Consider the following 17,615-nt stretch of genomic DNA (forward strand, 5'->3'; position numbering starts at 1 on the left):
GTTTTCAAAGGCCTCCCCACCCCCGCCTTTTTTTTCTTTTAGTTTTAGGTTCTACTAATTGAGTCAAAGCCATAGTCTCAGGCAGTGTGGGATGTGTCTACATTTCAAGGACATGATAAAAGAGTTACAGCTTTAATCTTTCTCCTAGGAATAGTTTTGTTTTCTCAGGGTGAGAAGTTTGAAAAACTGTTTTATCATGCTAACTTTCTCTAACTGCACACACAAAAACCAGTTTGGGAATGTCAAAAGAGCCCCATCTTGGCCATTTCAGGATGAGAGAATTATTGTACTTACAAGTATTGGGTCCATCTCAATTGTACATGAATTCAGCTGGAGTTCCAGTGGGTGGCTGAGAGATGGTAGGCTTTAGAAGCACAATTTTCCATTTTCTTTCAGTTTCATTTTACTGTAAAGTACAAATCCTTCCAATTTTAAGCCACATTAAAAAAGATTAGCCAACTCAGTTCACTCCAAAGTTCCCTCTAGGTCTTTCCTTCCTAGAAATGCCCTCTAGGTTCCTTGCTTAGAAATTCCCCTTACGTCCTCTGCCTAAGAACTTCCTACGAGGTCCCCTGCTAGGAACTCCCCTCTAGCTCCTCTGCTTAGGAAATTCCCCTTAGGTCCCTTTCACCTAGGAAATATACTGGTACCCCCTTAAGACTCCAAGTCTTAAGATAATAGCTCAAATAAAAGTTTTGGAACATTACCCAATACAGGGAGATCCAGATATCAGGAAAACTCACTGAAGCACCTGAAGAGTGATGTGAAGCTGGGGGTAGGAAGGGCAGGGGTGCTCACAAGGGGCCCATGCTTGGTACCAAAGTAGACTACAGGTGAGTTTTTCTGATAACCAGCAGACTATATCAAACAATGTCGATGGAAATAATCAATAAACGATTTATAATAGGAATAGAGAAGGGTTTTATTTGAGCCAAACTGAGGACTATAGCCCAGGAGACTCAGGCTTAAGAAGTAGTTGAATTGTGTTCCATTAGACTACAAAATGGGGGAGTCTTATAAAGGCAAACCCCCCCAAATTACACGTCATTTGTCAAGAATCATAATTGGAGCTGGCAAGAAGTAAGGATGCTTGATAAGTAAGGATTGGTTGGGGTCTGAAATGGTTGCATAGTTACAAGGGAAGAACTTGAGATCATAAATTTGCAATTGGCAGCTGGCAGCAGATGTAGTTTTGAGAATAGTTGGTGGTGTCCTTGAGTCTGATTCAGTTCAGAAAATTCAGTTCTCAGTGTTGCAGGACTGTGTCTGAAACCACAGTGGCCACCAGGCTTCATTTTGGATGCCTGGACCACAGTTATTCCATTTTGATTTTTAAATGCATTCTTTTCTTTAATGGTTAAAGCAAATGCACAATGTATGTTTTAACAGGCCGCAAAACAGGCTGTTCTAGTTAGCATAAAGTTTAAGTTAAATCGTGTATAAGCCAGAATGACTTCCTCATACCTTGATATGGGAAAATTTCTTCCAATTTTTTAATGATTACATATAATGATTACATACAAAATATTTTGTAATTCCCAGTTCTTCAGATTTTTGTCCTTTATCTTCTAACATCAAGAATAATATTTTATTCAAATTCCAGAAGTTATTGTAAGAAAATCTTAAGGGATGTGCCCAGAGGACTTTTTTTTTTACCATAGCATAGCGAAAGATTGGAAATAGTTGAAATTGAGATAATGATCAAATAAACTATGGTAGCACAGTACTGTGGAAGACTATGCATTATTAGAAATACTACTTATGAAGAATTTTTGGTTTTATTTTTATTATTTTTAATTTTGTGGCCGCACTGCGCAGCTTGAGGGGATCTTAGTTCCCTGACAAGGGATCGAACCCACGCCCTTGGCAGTGAGAGTGCAGAGTCCTCACCACTGGACCTCCAGGGAATTCCCTGAAGAATTTTTAAAGAGGATAAAGTATCTGTGTTAAAATTCTAGGGTATAAATGTTAGGAAAATCGTATATATATATATGTATACATATACATAACAACAAATTGTTAATATTAATGATATTTATTTCTGAATGAAGTTATGAGTAATTTTATTTTTGTCTTTGTAGTCTTCTTAATTTAGAAAATTACATATGAGCACAAAGCTGATATTATAAAAAAAAAAATTATTTGTAGAGCTGTTATTTTTCAAGAAGGGATATCTTTCTAAAAGATAAATTTGAACTTTGCTTAGACTACTAATTATTAAGTAAAATAATCAGAATTTTACAATTTATTAGGTTGAAATAAATTTAGGTTCGGAAAACAAAACAACCAAGATGTTCTTCAGTAGTGGAATGGAAAAATAAACTGTGGTACATCCGGACAATGGAATATTATTCAGGGCCAAAAACAAATGAGCTATCAAGCCATGAAGAGACATGGAGGAATCTTAAATGGAGGTTATTAAGTGGAAGGAAAAAAAAAACAATCTGAAAAGGCTATATGCTGTATGATTCCAACTATATGGCATTATGGAGAAGAGAAAACTACGGAGACCGGAAAAAGATCAGTGGTTGCCAGAGGTTAGGGGGAAAGGAATGATGAATAGGGAGAGCACAGAGGATTTTTAGAGCAGTGAAATTATTCTGTATGATACTATGATGGTGGTTACATGTCATCATGTATTTGTCAAAACCTGTTCAGTATGCAACACCAAGGATCAATCTTAATGTAATCTATGGCCTTTGGGTGATTATAATGTGTCAATGTAGGTTTCTGGATTGTAACAAATGTGCCCCGCTGGTGGTGGAGGTTGAGGGTGGGCAACGCAGCAACACAGTGGACGCGTGGGAGAAGGGAGTATATGGGAACTCATTCTTTTCTGCTCAGTTTTGCTGTGAATCTAAAACGGCTCTAAAGACTTGTTTATTAAAAAAAAACAAAACAAAATTAGCAAACCAGTGAATGATTTTCAGTACCCTTACTTTCAATGAATTCTATTTGGTGCTTTCTTTTGAGTGTTCTGTTTATTTTGTTTTTAGCCTGCTCTGAAAAGTGCTAGGTTGAGAAAACATCATTTCACAGTTGCCTCTTAGATATTCAAGAATGTGTTCCTCCTCCCAGCTGAGATATTTGACCTTTAGCCTCTCTGTGTTGGAATATAAGAATGGAAAGCACAAGTGTCCCAGGGAATCAAGTAAACATCTTATAAGAAAATCCGTTGAGAAAATTTTGGCATGACTTTTGGGGTGTTCTGGGTGGTTTGAAATGCATATGTGGAATGACAAATGTATAAACTTTGCCCAAGTTGCTATGAGTGGGCTAAATTTGACACCAATGAGTGTGCTTTCCTGTTGTCTTTGAAATTCAGCATCTATTCACCCTTCTTCTGGGGATGATATCCTGATTGTCCTGTGGAGAACTTCTCCTCATGTGGGGCTCTACCCCCACCCAGTTCAGGCAGCAGGAGATTCAGACCTAGTCTAATAAGAGCATGCCAGGCCCTGGCCACAGTGATCAGCTCAGAGCTAATGGCAAGGATTTTCTTAAGTGATTGGAATGAGAGATGTGTGTGTGTGTGTGTGTGTGTGTGTGTGTGTGTGTGTGTGTTTTCTCAGCTAAGAGGCAGTATGGTGTAGAAGAGCATGCATTCTGCACCCCATGGCTTGGGTTTGAATCCCAGTTGTCCAGTTCCACTACCCACTGGCTTGGTGACCTTGGGTAAGTCACTCATTCTTTCTGAGTCTCAGTCTTCCCCTGTAAAATGGGGCCAAGAATGCTCCCTATCTCATGGATTGTTATGGGGATTGAATGGGTTAATATTTATAAAGCCTGGCATGATGTTTGTCTCCTTGGTGTTTTCACTTGGGCATGTGATGGGCATCTCAAATTTAACACTCTCCAAATGAATTCTTTCATTGTCTTCTGCAGCTCAGTGAATGACATCTCCAGCCTTCCTGCTGCTCAAGCCAAGAATCCTTGGAGTTGTCTTTGATCTCTCTCTTTTTCTCTCTCTGTCTTTTTTTTTCCCCAGTGTGCTGCACAGCACGTGGAATCTTAGTTCCCTGACCAGGGATCAAACCTGTGACCCCTGCAGTGGAAGTGCAGAGTCTTAACCACTGGACTGCCAAGGAAGTCCCTCTCTTCGTCTCTTTACTCCATAAACAACTCTCAGTTCTGCCTTCAAAATATACCCACAATTCAGCCAACATCCCCTGAAGTCAACGTGGTTCAAGCCACCATCATCTCCTGTCTGGATTACGGCACCATAGCCTCCTAAACGTTCTCCCTGCTTCTGCTCTCACCCACTTTAGTTTATTCTCAACAAGCATGTGAGAATGGGTGCATGTGGAAACTCATGACAGGAATGAGAGAGCTTGTAAAAGATTCTAGACATGGGGTGTGTAAGCTGTCATCAGAAAGTTCAGGAAAGAGCAAGGAACTAGATGAAGGAGGTGGAATGTGGGGAGAGCTGAGAAGTTGCCAAAGCTGTTAGGCTAAGGTTAGCCCTAACTGAGGAAGTGGCTCTGTTGATAGATCATAACAAGCAAGCCAGGGCACTGCAAGAAGGGCAGACAGCTCAAGTGAATTGAAAGCAATCCAAGGCATTCTGCCAAGTCCTATTAAATCTGTTTCATCGAAAATACAGAATAAAGAGTGAATGACGTGGCTTTGTTATGTTTCAAGATATGGGAGGAGAAAGCGTGCAGCTTTCCTTTTCACAAGACTACGAGGAGAAAACAAAAACCCAGATGACAGGCTGTGCTGTGTTTGACATCAATGAGTGGGCGTTTCTGTTGTTTTCGATATTCAGCATCTATTCACCCTTCTTTTGATTTGAAAACACATTAGGGAGACAAACGCCTTCCTAGGGAAAGAAGTCCACCCTGAGCTTCCAGGTGATGCTCAGAGCCTCATGGCTGCCATGGATGCATGCCCAAGAATGTGTTTCCAGAAGTTCTCACGCTGGACCACAAATCCTCTGTGAGAACAAGTTGAGTCTGTCAACTCTGGGCCAGCACAGAGTGGGAACCCATTAACTATCTGCTGCCTAAGGACGTAGAGGTAGGGTTGGTAGGACAGGCTTGAAATGAGATTGTCTGGGTTCAAAACCCTTGTTGATTAACTAACTTTGGCCAAATTACTTACCTTTCTTTTTTTTTTTTTTTTTGCGGTACGCGGGTCTCTCACTGCCGCGGCCTCTCCCGCAGCAGAGCACAGGCTCCGGACGCGCAGGCCCAGTGGTCACGGCTCACAGGCCCAGCCGCTCCGCGGCATGTGGGATCTTCCCGGACCGGGGCGCGAACCCGCATCCCCTGCATCGGCAGGCGGACTCTCAACCACTGTGCTACCAGGGAAGCCCCAAATTGCTTACCTTTCTAAGCCTCCGATTCCTCATCTGCAATATGGGAATAATAAAATATTTACATGATGACAATATTGTAGGCTATTGTACACAAAGTATTCGACACTAATTGATGTTAGTAATTATTACTGGAGGAAAAAGAATTATGTAATTAATCATAGCCTCTCCGCTCCCCTCCCTTCAACACTGCACTTTACTTCTCAGATGAACAACAAATGCCCACTGATGGGTGGGTTTTAGCTGGTGAATCTGATGGAGAGGGAGTTGTTCATTCTGCAGGCATTGCTTGAGTGCCAACTGCCTACTAGGCATTGTCCTGGTGCTAGGACAAAACATAAGCTCTTGTGGAGCTGGGCTTCTGGTGAGAGGCATGGGGAGAGGAGGAAGCCTCTTTTCTAGAGGCTGTACCACGCGGAAGTTGGTTGCTCTTTGCTTTATGCGTACACTCCCAGGTTCTTACAGCCAGCCTGAACACTGGGAGAGTACCGGATAAAATGCTCAGCTCAAAGAGCTACCTAGGGATGGAGAGCTGGGATTTGAGCCTGGGCTTAGTGTTTTGGGGAAGGATATATGGCCTGGCAGAGACCACATTTGCACAGTGAGGAGGAAAGAGCAGAAATTTAAATATATATATATATATAAAATATTATATATTATAACTACTTTTAAAGCTGTCAGAGATTAGAAAAAAAGGCTGGAAGGAGAAATACCAAAATGCTAATGGTAGTTGGGTTAGGGTTTTGGAATGGGAGTAGAGGCAATGTTCTTCTTTTCTCTATTTCCAATTTTTTAAATGTGATTGTATTAGTTGAATGATTTAAAAATGACTAATGAAGCTGACCAAGGAAAAAAAGAGCTTGAAACCCACATTCTAGGACCAGCACTTCCACTAGCCAGGTGTGTGGCCTGGGGGTGGTCACTCCTCTGGTGCCCCAGATATCCCATCGTCTGCCCCCAGTTCGCCCTACAGGTCTGTTTCCATGTCTCTCTCTCTTTTGCAAACCTTCCTTGCCCTTCCACAGCCTCATCTAGTGTTACTGTCTCTCCAAAGCCTTCTGAAAATCTACTCTGACTCACCGCCATCCTTCCTGTCCTCACGCAGCTCCCCCATTATTAGTGCTTCTTTGTTGAACACTTGCTAAGGGGTCACTCAGCTATTCTCTCTATATGTTACCTGATTCAATGCTCAAAATAATTCAGTGATGCACGCAGATTTTTTTTTTTTTTTTTTTCAGTACGCGGGCCTCTCACTGCTGTGGCCTCTCCCGTTGTGGAGCACAGGCTCGGGACGCGCAGGCTCAGCGGCCATGGCTCACGGGCCCAGCCGCTCCGCGGCACGTGGGATCCTCCCGGACTGGGGCATGAACCCGTGTCCCCTGCATCGGCAGGCGGACTCTCAACCACTGCGCCACGAAGGAAGCCCGAGGCTTTTTTTTTTTTTTATTGAAATACAGTTGATTTACAATTCTGTGTTAGTTTCAGGTGTATAGCAAACTGATTCAGTTATATATATATGTGTTTTTTTCAGATTATTTTCCATTATAGGTTATTACCAGGTATTGAATATTGTTCCCTGTGTCAATGGTTAATCATCATTGCTTATCTATTTTATATATATGTAAGTATGTATCTGTTAATCTGTAACAGTATGTATCTGTTAATCCCATACTCCTAATTCATCTCTCCCCCCTCCCTTTCCCCTTTGGTAACCATAAGTTTTGTTTTCTATGACTTAATTCCTGCAGACCTAGTCTCAAGCAAACCCTGGTCTAGTTGGAGAGGACACCTTGAAGAAATTCTCTGGTCTGGGTGATCCACACCAGAGCTTTTGGGTTCTGTATTGTCCCAGGAGAACCACTGGCATCTGTGTTCTTCTGCTAGGAAAGTGTACAACTTGGAGACCTAACTCAGTTTGGGGGCTCAGTGGGGTCAGGAAAGGCTTTCTGAGGAAGTCACATTGAAGGAGCTCAGCAGGGGTTGGGTAGGGATGGGGAGGTAATGGCATCTGTGAAGGCCCAGCATCAGGGAAGAGCTTCGGTTGGTTGGAGACAGAGAGAAGGGCCCCAGGACTGGAGTGCCATAGGGGCTGGGGGGGCGAGGTGCCCCTGGAGGCTGGAAGCTTCCATGCCTGCTTTCTGTGTCTAGAGCAAGCAGGAAGTTGGAGTGGGTAAAGTAACCAGAGTTAGGTTTCAAAAGCTACATCGTCACAAAGCATGGCTTAAAAGAAGGAAACCTTCGCTGACTGGCTTCTCTTTAGCTTCCTGACCCCTTAACAACACGCTGGGAACCTCTGATGTCCCCACCCCATCCTCCCTCCTGGTCTCCTGAGCTGCACTGGCCCCACCCACTCTCAGCAGGTGACTTTCTCTATTCACTGAGAAGCAGTCAGAAGCGACTGGCCATCATCAAACAATCTAGAAACAATAAATGCTGGAGAGGGTGTGGAGAAAAGGAAACATTCTTGCACTGCTGGTGGGAATGTGAATTGGTACAGCCACTATGGAGAACAGTATGGAGGTTCCTTAAAAAACTACAAATAGAACTACCATATGACCCAGCAATCCCACTACTGGGCATATACCCTGAGAAAACCATAATTCAAAAAGAGTCATGTACCAAAATGTTCATTGCAGCTGTATTTACAATAGCCCAGAGATGGAAACAACCTAAGTGTCCATCATCAGATGAATGGATAAAGAAGATGTGGCACATATATACAATGGAATATTACTCAGCCATAAAAAGAAACGAAATTGAGCTATTTGTAATGAGGTGGATGGACCTAGAGTCTGTCATACAGAGTGAAGTAAGTCAGAAAGAGAAAGATAAATACCGTATGCTAACAATATATATGGAATTTAAGGGAAAAAAATGTCATGAAGAACCTAGGGGTAAGACAGGAATAAAGACACAGACCTACTAGAGAATGGACTTGAGGATATGGGGATGGGGATGGGGAAGCTGTGACAAAGAGAGAGAGGCATGGACATATATACACTACCAAACATAAAATAGATAGCTAGGGGGAAGCAGCCGTATAGCACAGGGAGATCAGCGAGGTGCTTTGTGACCACCTAGAGGGGTGGGATAGGGAGGGTGGTAGGGAGGGAGACGCAAGAGGGAAGAGATATGGGATCATATGTGTATGTAAAACTGATTCACTTTGTTATAAAGCAGAAACTAACACACCATTGTAAAGCAATTATACTCCAATAAAGATGTAAAAAAAAAAAAAGCGACCATCCACACGTAGTCGCTGTCAGCAAATCCACCAGCCCTCCTCCCCCAAAGCTATGTCCTCCACCTTCCTTCTGTGAGGGCTGCAGCACCTGCCACACCAGCTCGTGCCTGGGATTCCTCTCACCTACATGCGAGCTCTTCTGCTCCAGCAATTTCCCCTCTCCTGCATTATCAGTTGTTGCCTGTCCACTGGGTTACCCTGTCATCCTACAAACATATTATACAGGTCTCTGCTCAATATCATGTCCTCAGTTCCTTTTGACAAAAAAGGCTCTTCCAAAAAAAGTCAACCAACTTACTGAAGCCACCTTCTCTTCTCACATATTCTCATCAACCTACTCACATCTGGCTTTGTCCTGGACATTCCTCTAAAACTGCTCTTGCCAACTGCACCAGTAACTCCCAAGTGGCCCTCCCTCTGGTGTCAGGGGTCTCTCTGCCCAGTTCTGTCTGCAGGAGCTCTCTTCATCTTTCTGATCTCTCTACACACATGCCCCATGGTGGAACCCTTTCCTTCTGTGTCCACAGACACTCTCTACATGATCTCATTTATCCTCTTGGCTTTAAAAACTAACTGTATGAGAAAGGTTCCCATATTTATGTCTCCAGGGTTGACCCCTTGCCTGAATACCAGATATTTATACCCAATTAGCTACTCGATGTCTGCTCTTGGGGACCTAATAGGCATCTCAAACTTAACACCTCCAAAACCAAATTCTTTCTTCATGCCTTTTCCCCCAAACCGAATCTATTTCACCCCTAGTTCTCCCTTTGCTATACATGGCAATGCTGTCCTTTCTCTGGTCAGTTACTCAAGCCAAAATTCCTGAAATCATCTTAGACCCCTCTCTGGTAAACCCCACATCCAACTCATCGGTTAATGCCATTGCTTATGCTTTCAAACTACATCAAGAATCCAACTTCCTTTTTTCTTTGCTGCTTTTGTTACTACTCTCCTGGTTAAAGTCATCATAACTGGTCTCTATCTTTCTATCCTTGCTTTCTCACAATTTATTCTCAGTGCAGAAGCCAGATTGAGCCTTTAAAATGTCATGCCTGATCAAGTCACTCAGTGACCTTGAATAGGTTAAAAATAAAATTCACAGTCCAAAAAGTCCTATCTTGTCCTACAGGGCCATGGGTGACCTGGCCTCCTCCTACCCTCTGAACTTCTCTCCTGCTCTGCCTCCATTACTCTTGCACCCCAGCTCCAATGGCATCCTTGCTGCTCCTGGAACAGGCCAAGGGCTTTTCTGCCTTAGGGTATTTGCACTTGCTCTCCCCTCTGTCTGGAAATTGTTTGCCCCAGGAAGTCTCTTGGCTTGATCTTCCACTTGCCTTAGGTCTCTGCTGAAATGTCACAGATGCTCCTAGTGCTAGGAAACCTTGAGAGAGGTGATGCAGGGGGCATCTGGGAAAAGCTACTGGATTATTTGTTGAACAACTACTTTGAGTACTTACTGCATGACAGACACTTCCAAGCAACACCTCATGGATTACAAAACTGCATCCCCTCCACAGCCTCAGGGAGCAGGTAGGAATAGCTAACACTTAGTGAGTGCTTACCATGTGCCAGGCTAAACACTTCGTAAATATGAGCTCATTTAATCCTCATAACAGCCCCATGAAGTGAGTACTGCTATGGTGTCCACTTTACATCTGAAGCACAGAGAGGTCAAGTAACTTACCCCACATCACCCAGCCAGAGCTCAGTTTGAACCCATAGCTTAATCTGATGCCGATGGGGAGAAGGCATAAGGCTTAAGTAGAGCCTTTACAGGGGGCTGAGCAGGTATTCCTCAACGTTATAAGTAGAGGTAGAGCCTTCCTTTGCGGGCCGAAGGCATTGCATGTACACAGGTACGGAGGCAGACAGTCGCCTTGACACTGTCCAGGGAGCAGGTGTGGGTAAAGTGTAAAGTGCGGCTTGATAAAGGGAGCCGACTGATGACTGAGGAGTATAAGGCTGTACTCTGTCTGTTCTTTGAGTTCCTGTCAAGTAAGGTCAAAGTGGTGGCTCTCTGCTCAGAAGTCGGGAAGTGAACGGCTGTAGTAGGTGCTGAAGGCTTTTTTTTTTTTTTTTTTTAACATCTTCATTGGAGTATAATTGCCTTACAATGGTGTGTTAGTTTCTGCTTTATAACAAGGTGAATCAGTTATACATATACATATGTTCCCATATCTTTTCCCTCTTGCGTCTCCCTCCCTCCCACCCTCCCTATCCCACCCCTCTAGGTGGTCTCGAAGGCTTTTTAAGACCTTGAAATCCTTGTTGGTCGAGCGACCGCGATCGAAGAACTTTGAAGGAGGGGATGGGGGTGGGAAAGGAAGCGGAGAAAAAGCAAGTGAGAGATAAAGGGGAAGTGCAGTTTCAGAACCGAGCTAGCTCTCTCCTCCCTGCCTGCCCAGCCTCCAGCAGCCTCTTCTCCAACTTCGCCCGGGCGACCCGCGTTGGAACCCATGGCCGACTCCAGACCCAAGAAAGCCAAGATCTGTCTCTGCATATTTCTATGTCTTCTGGTGGGGGGGATCATCGCGGTGGTGGTCGGAGTCCGGATGTGGCGCCACTCGTCCGAGCACATGAAGTGGAATGGGACGGGCAGCACTGCCCGTTTTCAAGAAATCGTCCTGGAGCGATGCTACAAGTACACCCAGTCGGTGCAGCCGGAGCTCAGGTGAGTCGGCGTCTTTGGCGCATGGCGGGGCACCGCGCGCGGTGGTGGCTGGGCACAGCTGGGCACAGCCGGACCGTGCGCTCCGAGTAGCCGTCAGGATTGCCTGAAACAAAGCATCGACTGTTCCGAGTCAGCTGAGAGCCCGCGGGGCAGTGCTGAGTAGGGAGTCCGGGCTCGCCAGTCCGAGCGCCAGTCCCCGGAGGTGCAGGCGGGCGGTGGCGAGCGCGCTGCTCCTTGGCCCTTGCGCTCAACTGGCGGACACTTGTCAGAGACGCCCGGAGCCCGGCCCCATTTGGGACCGCAGCCCCACTCGGCCAAGAAGCCGGGAAGTTGCTGGCGTTTCCTACATTTCATGGGGTTTGCGTTCGCCATCTCTGACCCAAAAGCGCCCCGGACAGTTACAGACACCTGGTGAAGTGGCTTGCGGAGCCTGAGGTGGGAGGATGGTGTCTGAAGGGCCCGATCACTGAAGTTAGTTTCATTCATTACTATAAAACAACATCCCGATTCTTTTCGTGCGCCCTGAAATGAATGTGACCACAGCATCCAATAACAAAGCAAAACAAAGCGGTAACAACTTAAAAAAATTTTAAAGATAAAACACACGGTAAAGTGCATCTGCTTAATGATTCCGTTCAGACCCTAGAAACACCACCCACATCAGTCTACGGAACTTTCCGGAAGGTTCCTCGGGCCCTCTCCCAGCTAGCTTCTAATCTCTCCCCATAGTGAAACGCTTTCTTGACTTCCATTCTCAGGGCTTGGTTTCACCCGGAAAACTCATTTTTCGAAGTTGTACATAAAGCAGAATAAGCTGGGAAGTAAAACGTTGCTTCTCAGGCTGCCAAAGGCGGACAGGGGAGCGGCGATTGTCATCTGTGTGCCTGAGATCAGTTCCGCCTCCAAACACCCGTGATCCCAGGGGATGAGCCCTGAGACGCACCAGGGAATTCCTAAATTTTATGTTTGTATCTGTTTTCTCTGACCCTAAAAAGCTTGGTTCCTAATAACATTAATATAATTATGTATTCGTTTTCATATATACAAATAATATGTATGTATGTATTATTATTATTACTAACAAAATATCTAAATGTCTTTATGGTTCTTTTTGTCCTTAGGATATAGGATACATCCACTAGTGATGAATAGTGATGTATAGAGCATGTACCACTGTCTGACACCTTATTAAAGGCATCCTTCTGGCTGTTGGGTTGAAAATAGATGGTAGTGGGGCAAGGACAGAAGCATGGAGGCCATGGAGTTCTTGTAGCAGTTCAGGTGAGAGGTGATTGAGACTTGGATAGTGATGGATGGTGATGAGAAGGGGAAATATTCTGGATACATTTTGAAAGTAGATTCCATGTGATTTGCTATGGACTTGTGTATGGGATGTTAGAGAAAAAGAAGAAATGAGATTTGTGGGCTGAGTTACCAGAAAAATGAATTTCCATTTATCAGAAAGGGAACTACTGGGCTGAAGCAAGTTGGGAAAGAAAACACTGGTCTGGCTTTGTACATAGTAGTTTTGCAATGTCCATTGACAATCAAGTGCAGATATTGAATAGGAAGCTGGTTTCTTTGAGTCTAGGGTACTAGGGAGAGGTCTGGGCTGGAGATATAAATGAGGAAGTCAACTGTGCAGAGAAATTCAAGCAGATGTTTTATAAGGAGGAAGTGTTAATTGTCTTATTCAAGTGATTCCGACTGGTTAAGTAAGATGAAAACTAAAAATTGACCAATGGATTGATGACTTTGACAAGATCAGTTTTAGAAGAGTGGTCATGGTGAAAGCCTGTCTGGAATGGATTCAAGAAAAAGGTGGGAAGAGAGAAATTGGAGACTGTACATAGACAGCTCTCGCCAGGGGTCTTGCTGGAAAGGAGAGCAGAAATAGTGTGCTGGTTGGATGGATAAGGAGGGATTCAAGATGGAAGAAATTGGGGTTTGAGAGCCAGCTTCTTTAAAGTCGACTGAGAAGTTGTCTAAGTAAAGAATGTTTCCTGGGCTTCCCTCGTGGTGCAGTGGTTAGGAATCTGCCTGCCAGGGCAGCAGACACGGGTTCGATCCCTGGTCCTGGAAGATCCCACATGCTGTGGAGCAACAAAGCCCGTGTGCCACATCTACTAAGCCCGCGTGCCACAGCTACTGAAGCCCGCGTGCCTAGAGCCCTTGCTCCCCAATAAGGGAAGCCACCGCAGTGAGAAGCCCGCGCACCACAACGAAGAGTAGTTCCTGCTTGCAGCAACTAGAGAAAGCCCAACTAGAGAAAGCCTGCATGTGACAATGAAGACCCAATGCAGCCAAAAATAAAATAAGTAAATTTATATATATATATATATATATATATATATATATAAAGAATGCTTCTAGATTTCTACAGTTTCCTTAGGTCTTTGACAATTGTCCTGCCAATAACAAATTCAGCAACATTTTTTTTTTTTACATCTTTATGTAAAAAAAGATGTAAGGTCTTGCCTTAGACCTAGATCAGGTTAGAAAACAACCAGGACAACATTTTCTTTAAATGAACTGTGGTGGAAAGAACAGATGCAAGATGGTGAGAACAAAACAGGAAACTGAATGAGAGATGAATCAAGAATTGTTTTCGTGTGTGTGTGTGTGTGTGTGTGTGTGGTGTGTGTTTGTGTGTGTGTGTGTTTCAAAGACTAAGGGCTTGGAAGGGAAGGATTGATTATATCCACGAGTTTTCATAGTTGATATGAGTCGGGAATGGGGGCTCATCTTTTTCAAAAAAATATCACCAGTAAATACCTGCTCTGGAAGCAGGGGGATGATGAGAATCTTGTTATTAAAGACAAAAAATAAAGTGAAAACTGAGGTCAGAAACTTGAAGAATAAATAGAGCGTGAGAATGACATTCTTTTTTCTTCCAATGACATTTTTTTCTAATTATAAAAGTAAAACATGCCCATTTTAGAATACTTGGAAAAATATTTTTAAAATATAGTGAAGAATACAAAATCACTTAACCCCCCAAGTGGAATTCTAAATAGTGGGGTATACCACAATTAAAAAAAAAAAAGTAAGGAGCTTCACAAAAGGAAGCTATAGACCTGCTTAAATGAATGGCTTTAGCTTAGTAGTTTTATAGACATAATTCAAATTTCTTCCATAATGAGGCATTTCAAGAATTGCTAAATTTAGTTCTCCACTTCTTACCTGCTGTATCAAACATGACATATCCACATAGCAGAAAGCTGCCTACCTCTTTAGTCTTTGGATGTTTTTGAAGCAATTAGTAAAGCTTGATTTGAAGAGATATTAACAATTCCCCCAACGCAGTTACTTGGCCATGGTCCAGATTTGTCTTGATAGTTCAAAGGTTTGTTTTCTCTTATTATGACTAACAAGCAAATGTTGTAAAGTCATTTCTGGTTTTGGTACTTCATGGTGTAAATATTGTGAAATTCATAATAAATTTGCTTCCTGCATTATCTTGGTTTCTAGGAGGAAACATCTGTTTATGAATTAAGTTGTCTAGAGCAGTAATGAAATCTCCTTGGGGATTCTTTAAGAGTAAAGAAAGACGGAAGACATACAGTTGAAACTGGGAGAGATTTAAAACTACAAAGGACGATGTGAGACTTAGATGAAAGACAATTAATTGCATTTTGGGGATCTGATTTCATGTTTTAATACTTCTTGGTAAAAATTTTAAAAGGTGCTTTGGAAACCAAGGTTATGAACATATCCTTTTTTTTTTTTTTTTGCGGTATGCGGGCCTCTCACCGGCGTGGCCTCTCCCATTGCGGAGCACAGGCTCCGGACGCGCAGGCTCAGCAGCCATGGCTCACGGGCCCAGCCGCTTCACGGCATGTGGGATCTTCCCGGACCGGGGCACGAACCCGTGTCCCCTGCATCGGCAGGTGGACTCTCAACCACGGCGCCACCAGGGAAGCCCGAACATATCACTTTACAGCTAAAAATTGTACTTTTTGTATTTGACAGGTCTAGTTTTCTTCATTCTTCCCATTCAAGGGACTACTTTCTCCTTCTTCAATATTCCTTATTCCCCAGGTCATATCTCCTCTCCATTCTTTTCTTAAAAAATTAAACATGTTAAGTTATGAAAATGTTAAATGCACTGAAATATTCATAGAACAATGTTACAACTAGCCATTTACACATCGTGCAGAATTAACAGACAATAAAACTTTTGTCATATTTCTGTCAGATCTTTTATTCCCTAGTTTTAAAAGAAATAACATGCTATAGATAAAATCAAAATACCTCCCCCCTCACTTTTCTTTTCTTCTTTCTCAGAGGCAAATACTACTTGTTTCACTTGTATCTTTCTAGAAATGTTCTCTGACTATATAAGTGTATATTCATGTATTCTTTTTTTCTATACACATCCTCTCTTCTGTCTCAGTTTTTTTTCACTTAACAGTTTATCTTGATTATCAATGTAGTTCTGTCTCATTCTAATAATATTCCTCTGTATAGATTCACCATATTCTAGACTTGTACTCATGGACATTTAGGTTGTTTTAAAACTTTTGCAATATATTGCAAACCATGCTGCAATAAAATACTTGGAGATGTAAGATAGAATCCTAGAAGCAGAATCACTAAGTCAAAAAATATACCATTTTACATTTTGAAAACATAGCCAGATTTCTCTTTATAAGGCAATTCTCTTCATGAGGCAATGAGAGTTTATTTCCTCATACGTTCACTACACAGGATGTTTTTAAACTTTCTGATTTTTGACAATCTAATAAGGGAAGATGTTACTGAATTTTAATTTTAATTTGTATTTATTTTGTGTTTTTGCCCTGTAGAATAACCTTTGCTTTTTCCACTTACCAATATGTTTTGGTGATTTTGATTACACTATTTTAGAGATTTATTCATGTTGCTATATGAGCACTAGTTCATTAATTTTAACTGCTGTATAGTACGCTGCTGAATGACCGTAACCTACACTTATTAATAGATTCCCTTACTCTCAGTTTTTGCTGACATAAACAATGCTAAAATATACATGTCTACTTGCGCTTATGATTTTTTTCTAAGATGTTTACTTAGAGGCAGAATTCCAAATTCATAGAGTATGTCATTTTCACCTTTACTGGGTGTATTAATTTCTTAGAGCTGCCATAACAAAGTACCACAAACTGGGTGGCTTAAACAGTGGGAATTTATTGTCTCACAGTTCTGGAGGCCAGAAGTCTGAAATCAAGGTGTTACTGTGTGGACACGTGGTTTCATTTTTCCTGGGTAAATGTCCAAAAATGAAATAGCTGAACCATGTAGTTTAGCTATTTAAGAAACTACTAAACTGTTTCACAAGGTAATTGTATAGTTTTATGTGTTCATTATCAGGGTATGAATATTCTAGTTGTTACACTTCCTTGTTAGAAGTGTTCTGATGGCTTTGCAGTGGTATTTTAATGGTGGTTTTAATTTGCATTTTCCTCATGGCTAATGATGTTGAACATTATCTCATGGGCTTATTGAAGTATGTATTCAAATCTTTTCCCAATCTTAAAAAAATTAGGTTTTAGTTCTTATCATTGAGTTGTAGGTGGTTTATGTATTCTGAATACAAGTCCTTTATCAGATGTATCCTGAAAATATTTACTTCCACTTTATGACTTGCCTTTTCATCTTCTTAAATGGAGTCTTTTAAAAAGCAAAGTTTGTTTTTTAAATCTTTATACGGTCCAACTTGTTCATTTTTTCTTATATAACTGTGCTTTAGGTCTTTGATCCATTTCTAGTTAATTTTGTGTATGGTGTGAAATAAGGGTCAATTTCATTTTTTTCACATATGAAAAACCTATTTGCTGTAGTATCATTTATTGAAAAATCTTTCTCTTCCCCACTGAATCTCTTTGACTCCTTTCCTGAACGTCAGTTGACCATGTCTGAGTCAATTCCAGGTGCCATAACAGAACACCACAGACTGGGTGGCTTATGAACAACAGAAATTTATTTCTCACAGTTCTGGAGGCTGAAAGTCCAAGATCAAGATGCCAGCAGATTCAGTGTCTGCTGAGAACCTACTTCCTAGTTCAAAGATGGCCTCCTTCTCTCTGGGTCTTCACATGGAGGAAGGGAGGGGGGAGCTCTCTGTGTCTCTTTTATAAGGATGCTAATCCCGTTCATGATAGCTCCACTCTCATAACCTAATTACCCCAAATGCCTCATCTCCAAATACTATCACCTTGGGAAATAGATTTCAACTTACAAATTCTGGGGGACACAAAATTCACTCTACAGTACCATGTATGTATGGGTTTCTTTCTGAACTCTCTGTTCTATTTCCTTGATCTATAGCTAGCCTTTCACAACTCTTATATTGTCTAGATCACTGAAGCTCTTTAGCAAGCCTTGAAGCCGAATAATAT

At 42.3% G+C, this 17,615-nt stretch overlaps 1 protein-coding gene across 2 annotated transcripts in view; it reads left to right on the plus strand.

Moving 5' to 3' along the window:
* The first annotated feature begins 10,870 nt into the window (after positions 1 to 10,870).
* The window catches only part of CD38 (CD38 molecule), a 37,912-nt gene continuing 31,167 nt past the window's right edge, over positions 10,871 to 17,615 (plus strand). The window contains exon 1 of one of the 2 annotated variants that reach the window (XM_060299182.2): positions 10,871 to 11,235. In XM_060299182.2, coding sequence (XP_060155165.1) covers positions 11,021 to 11,235 — 215 coding nt within the window. In that variant the 5' untranslated portion in view covers positions 10,871 to 11,020. The remainder of the gene's footprint in view (positions 11,236 to 17,615) is intronic. The other variant, XM_030864269.2, reaches the window with a different exon arrangement.

Source organism: Globicephala melas, chromosome 5, assembly GCF_963455315.2.
Source record: "Globicephala melas chromosome 5, mGloMel1.2, whole genome shotgun sequence".
Taxonomy (NCBI): Eukaryota; Metazoa; Chordata; class Mammalia; order Artiodactyla; family Delphinidae; genus Globicephala; species Globicephala melas.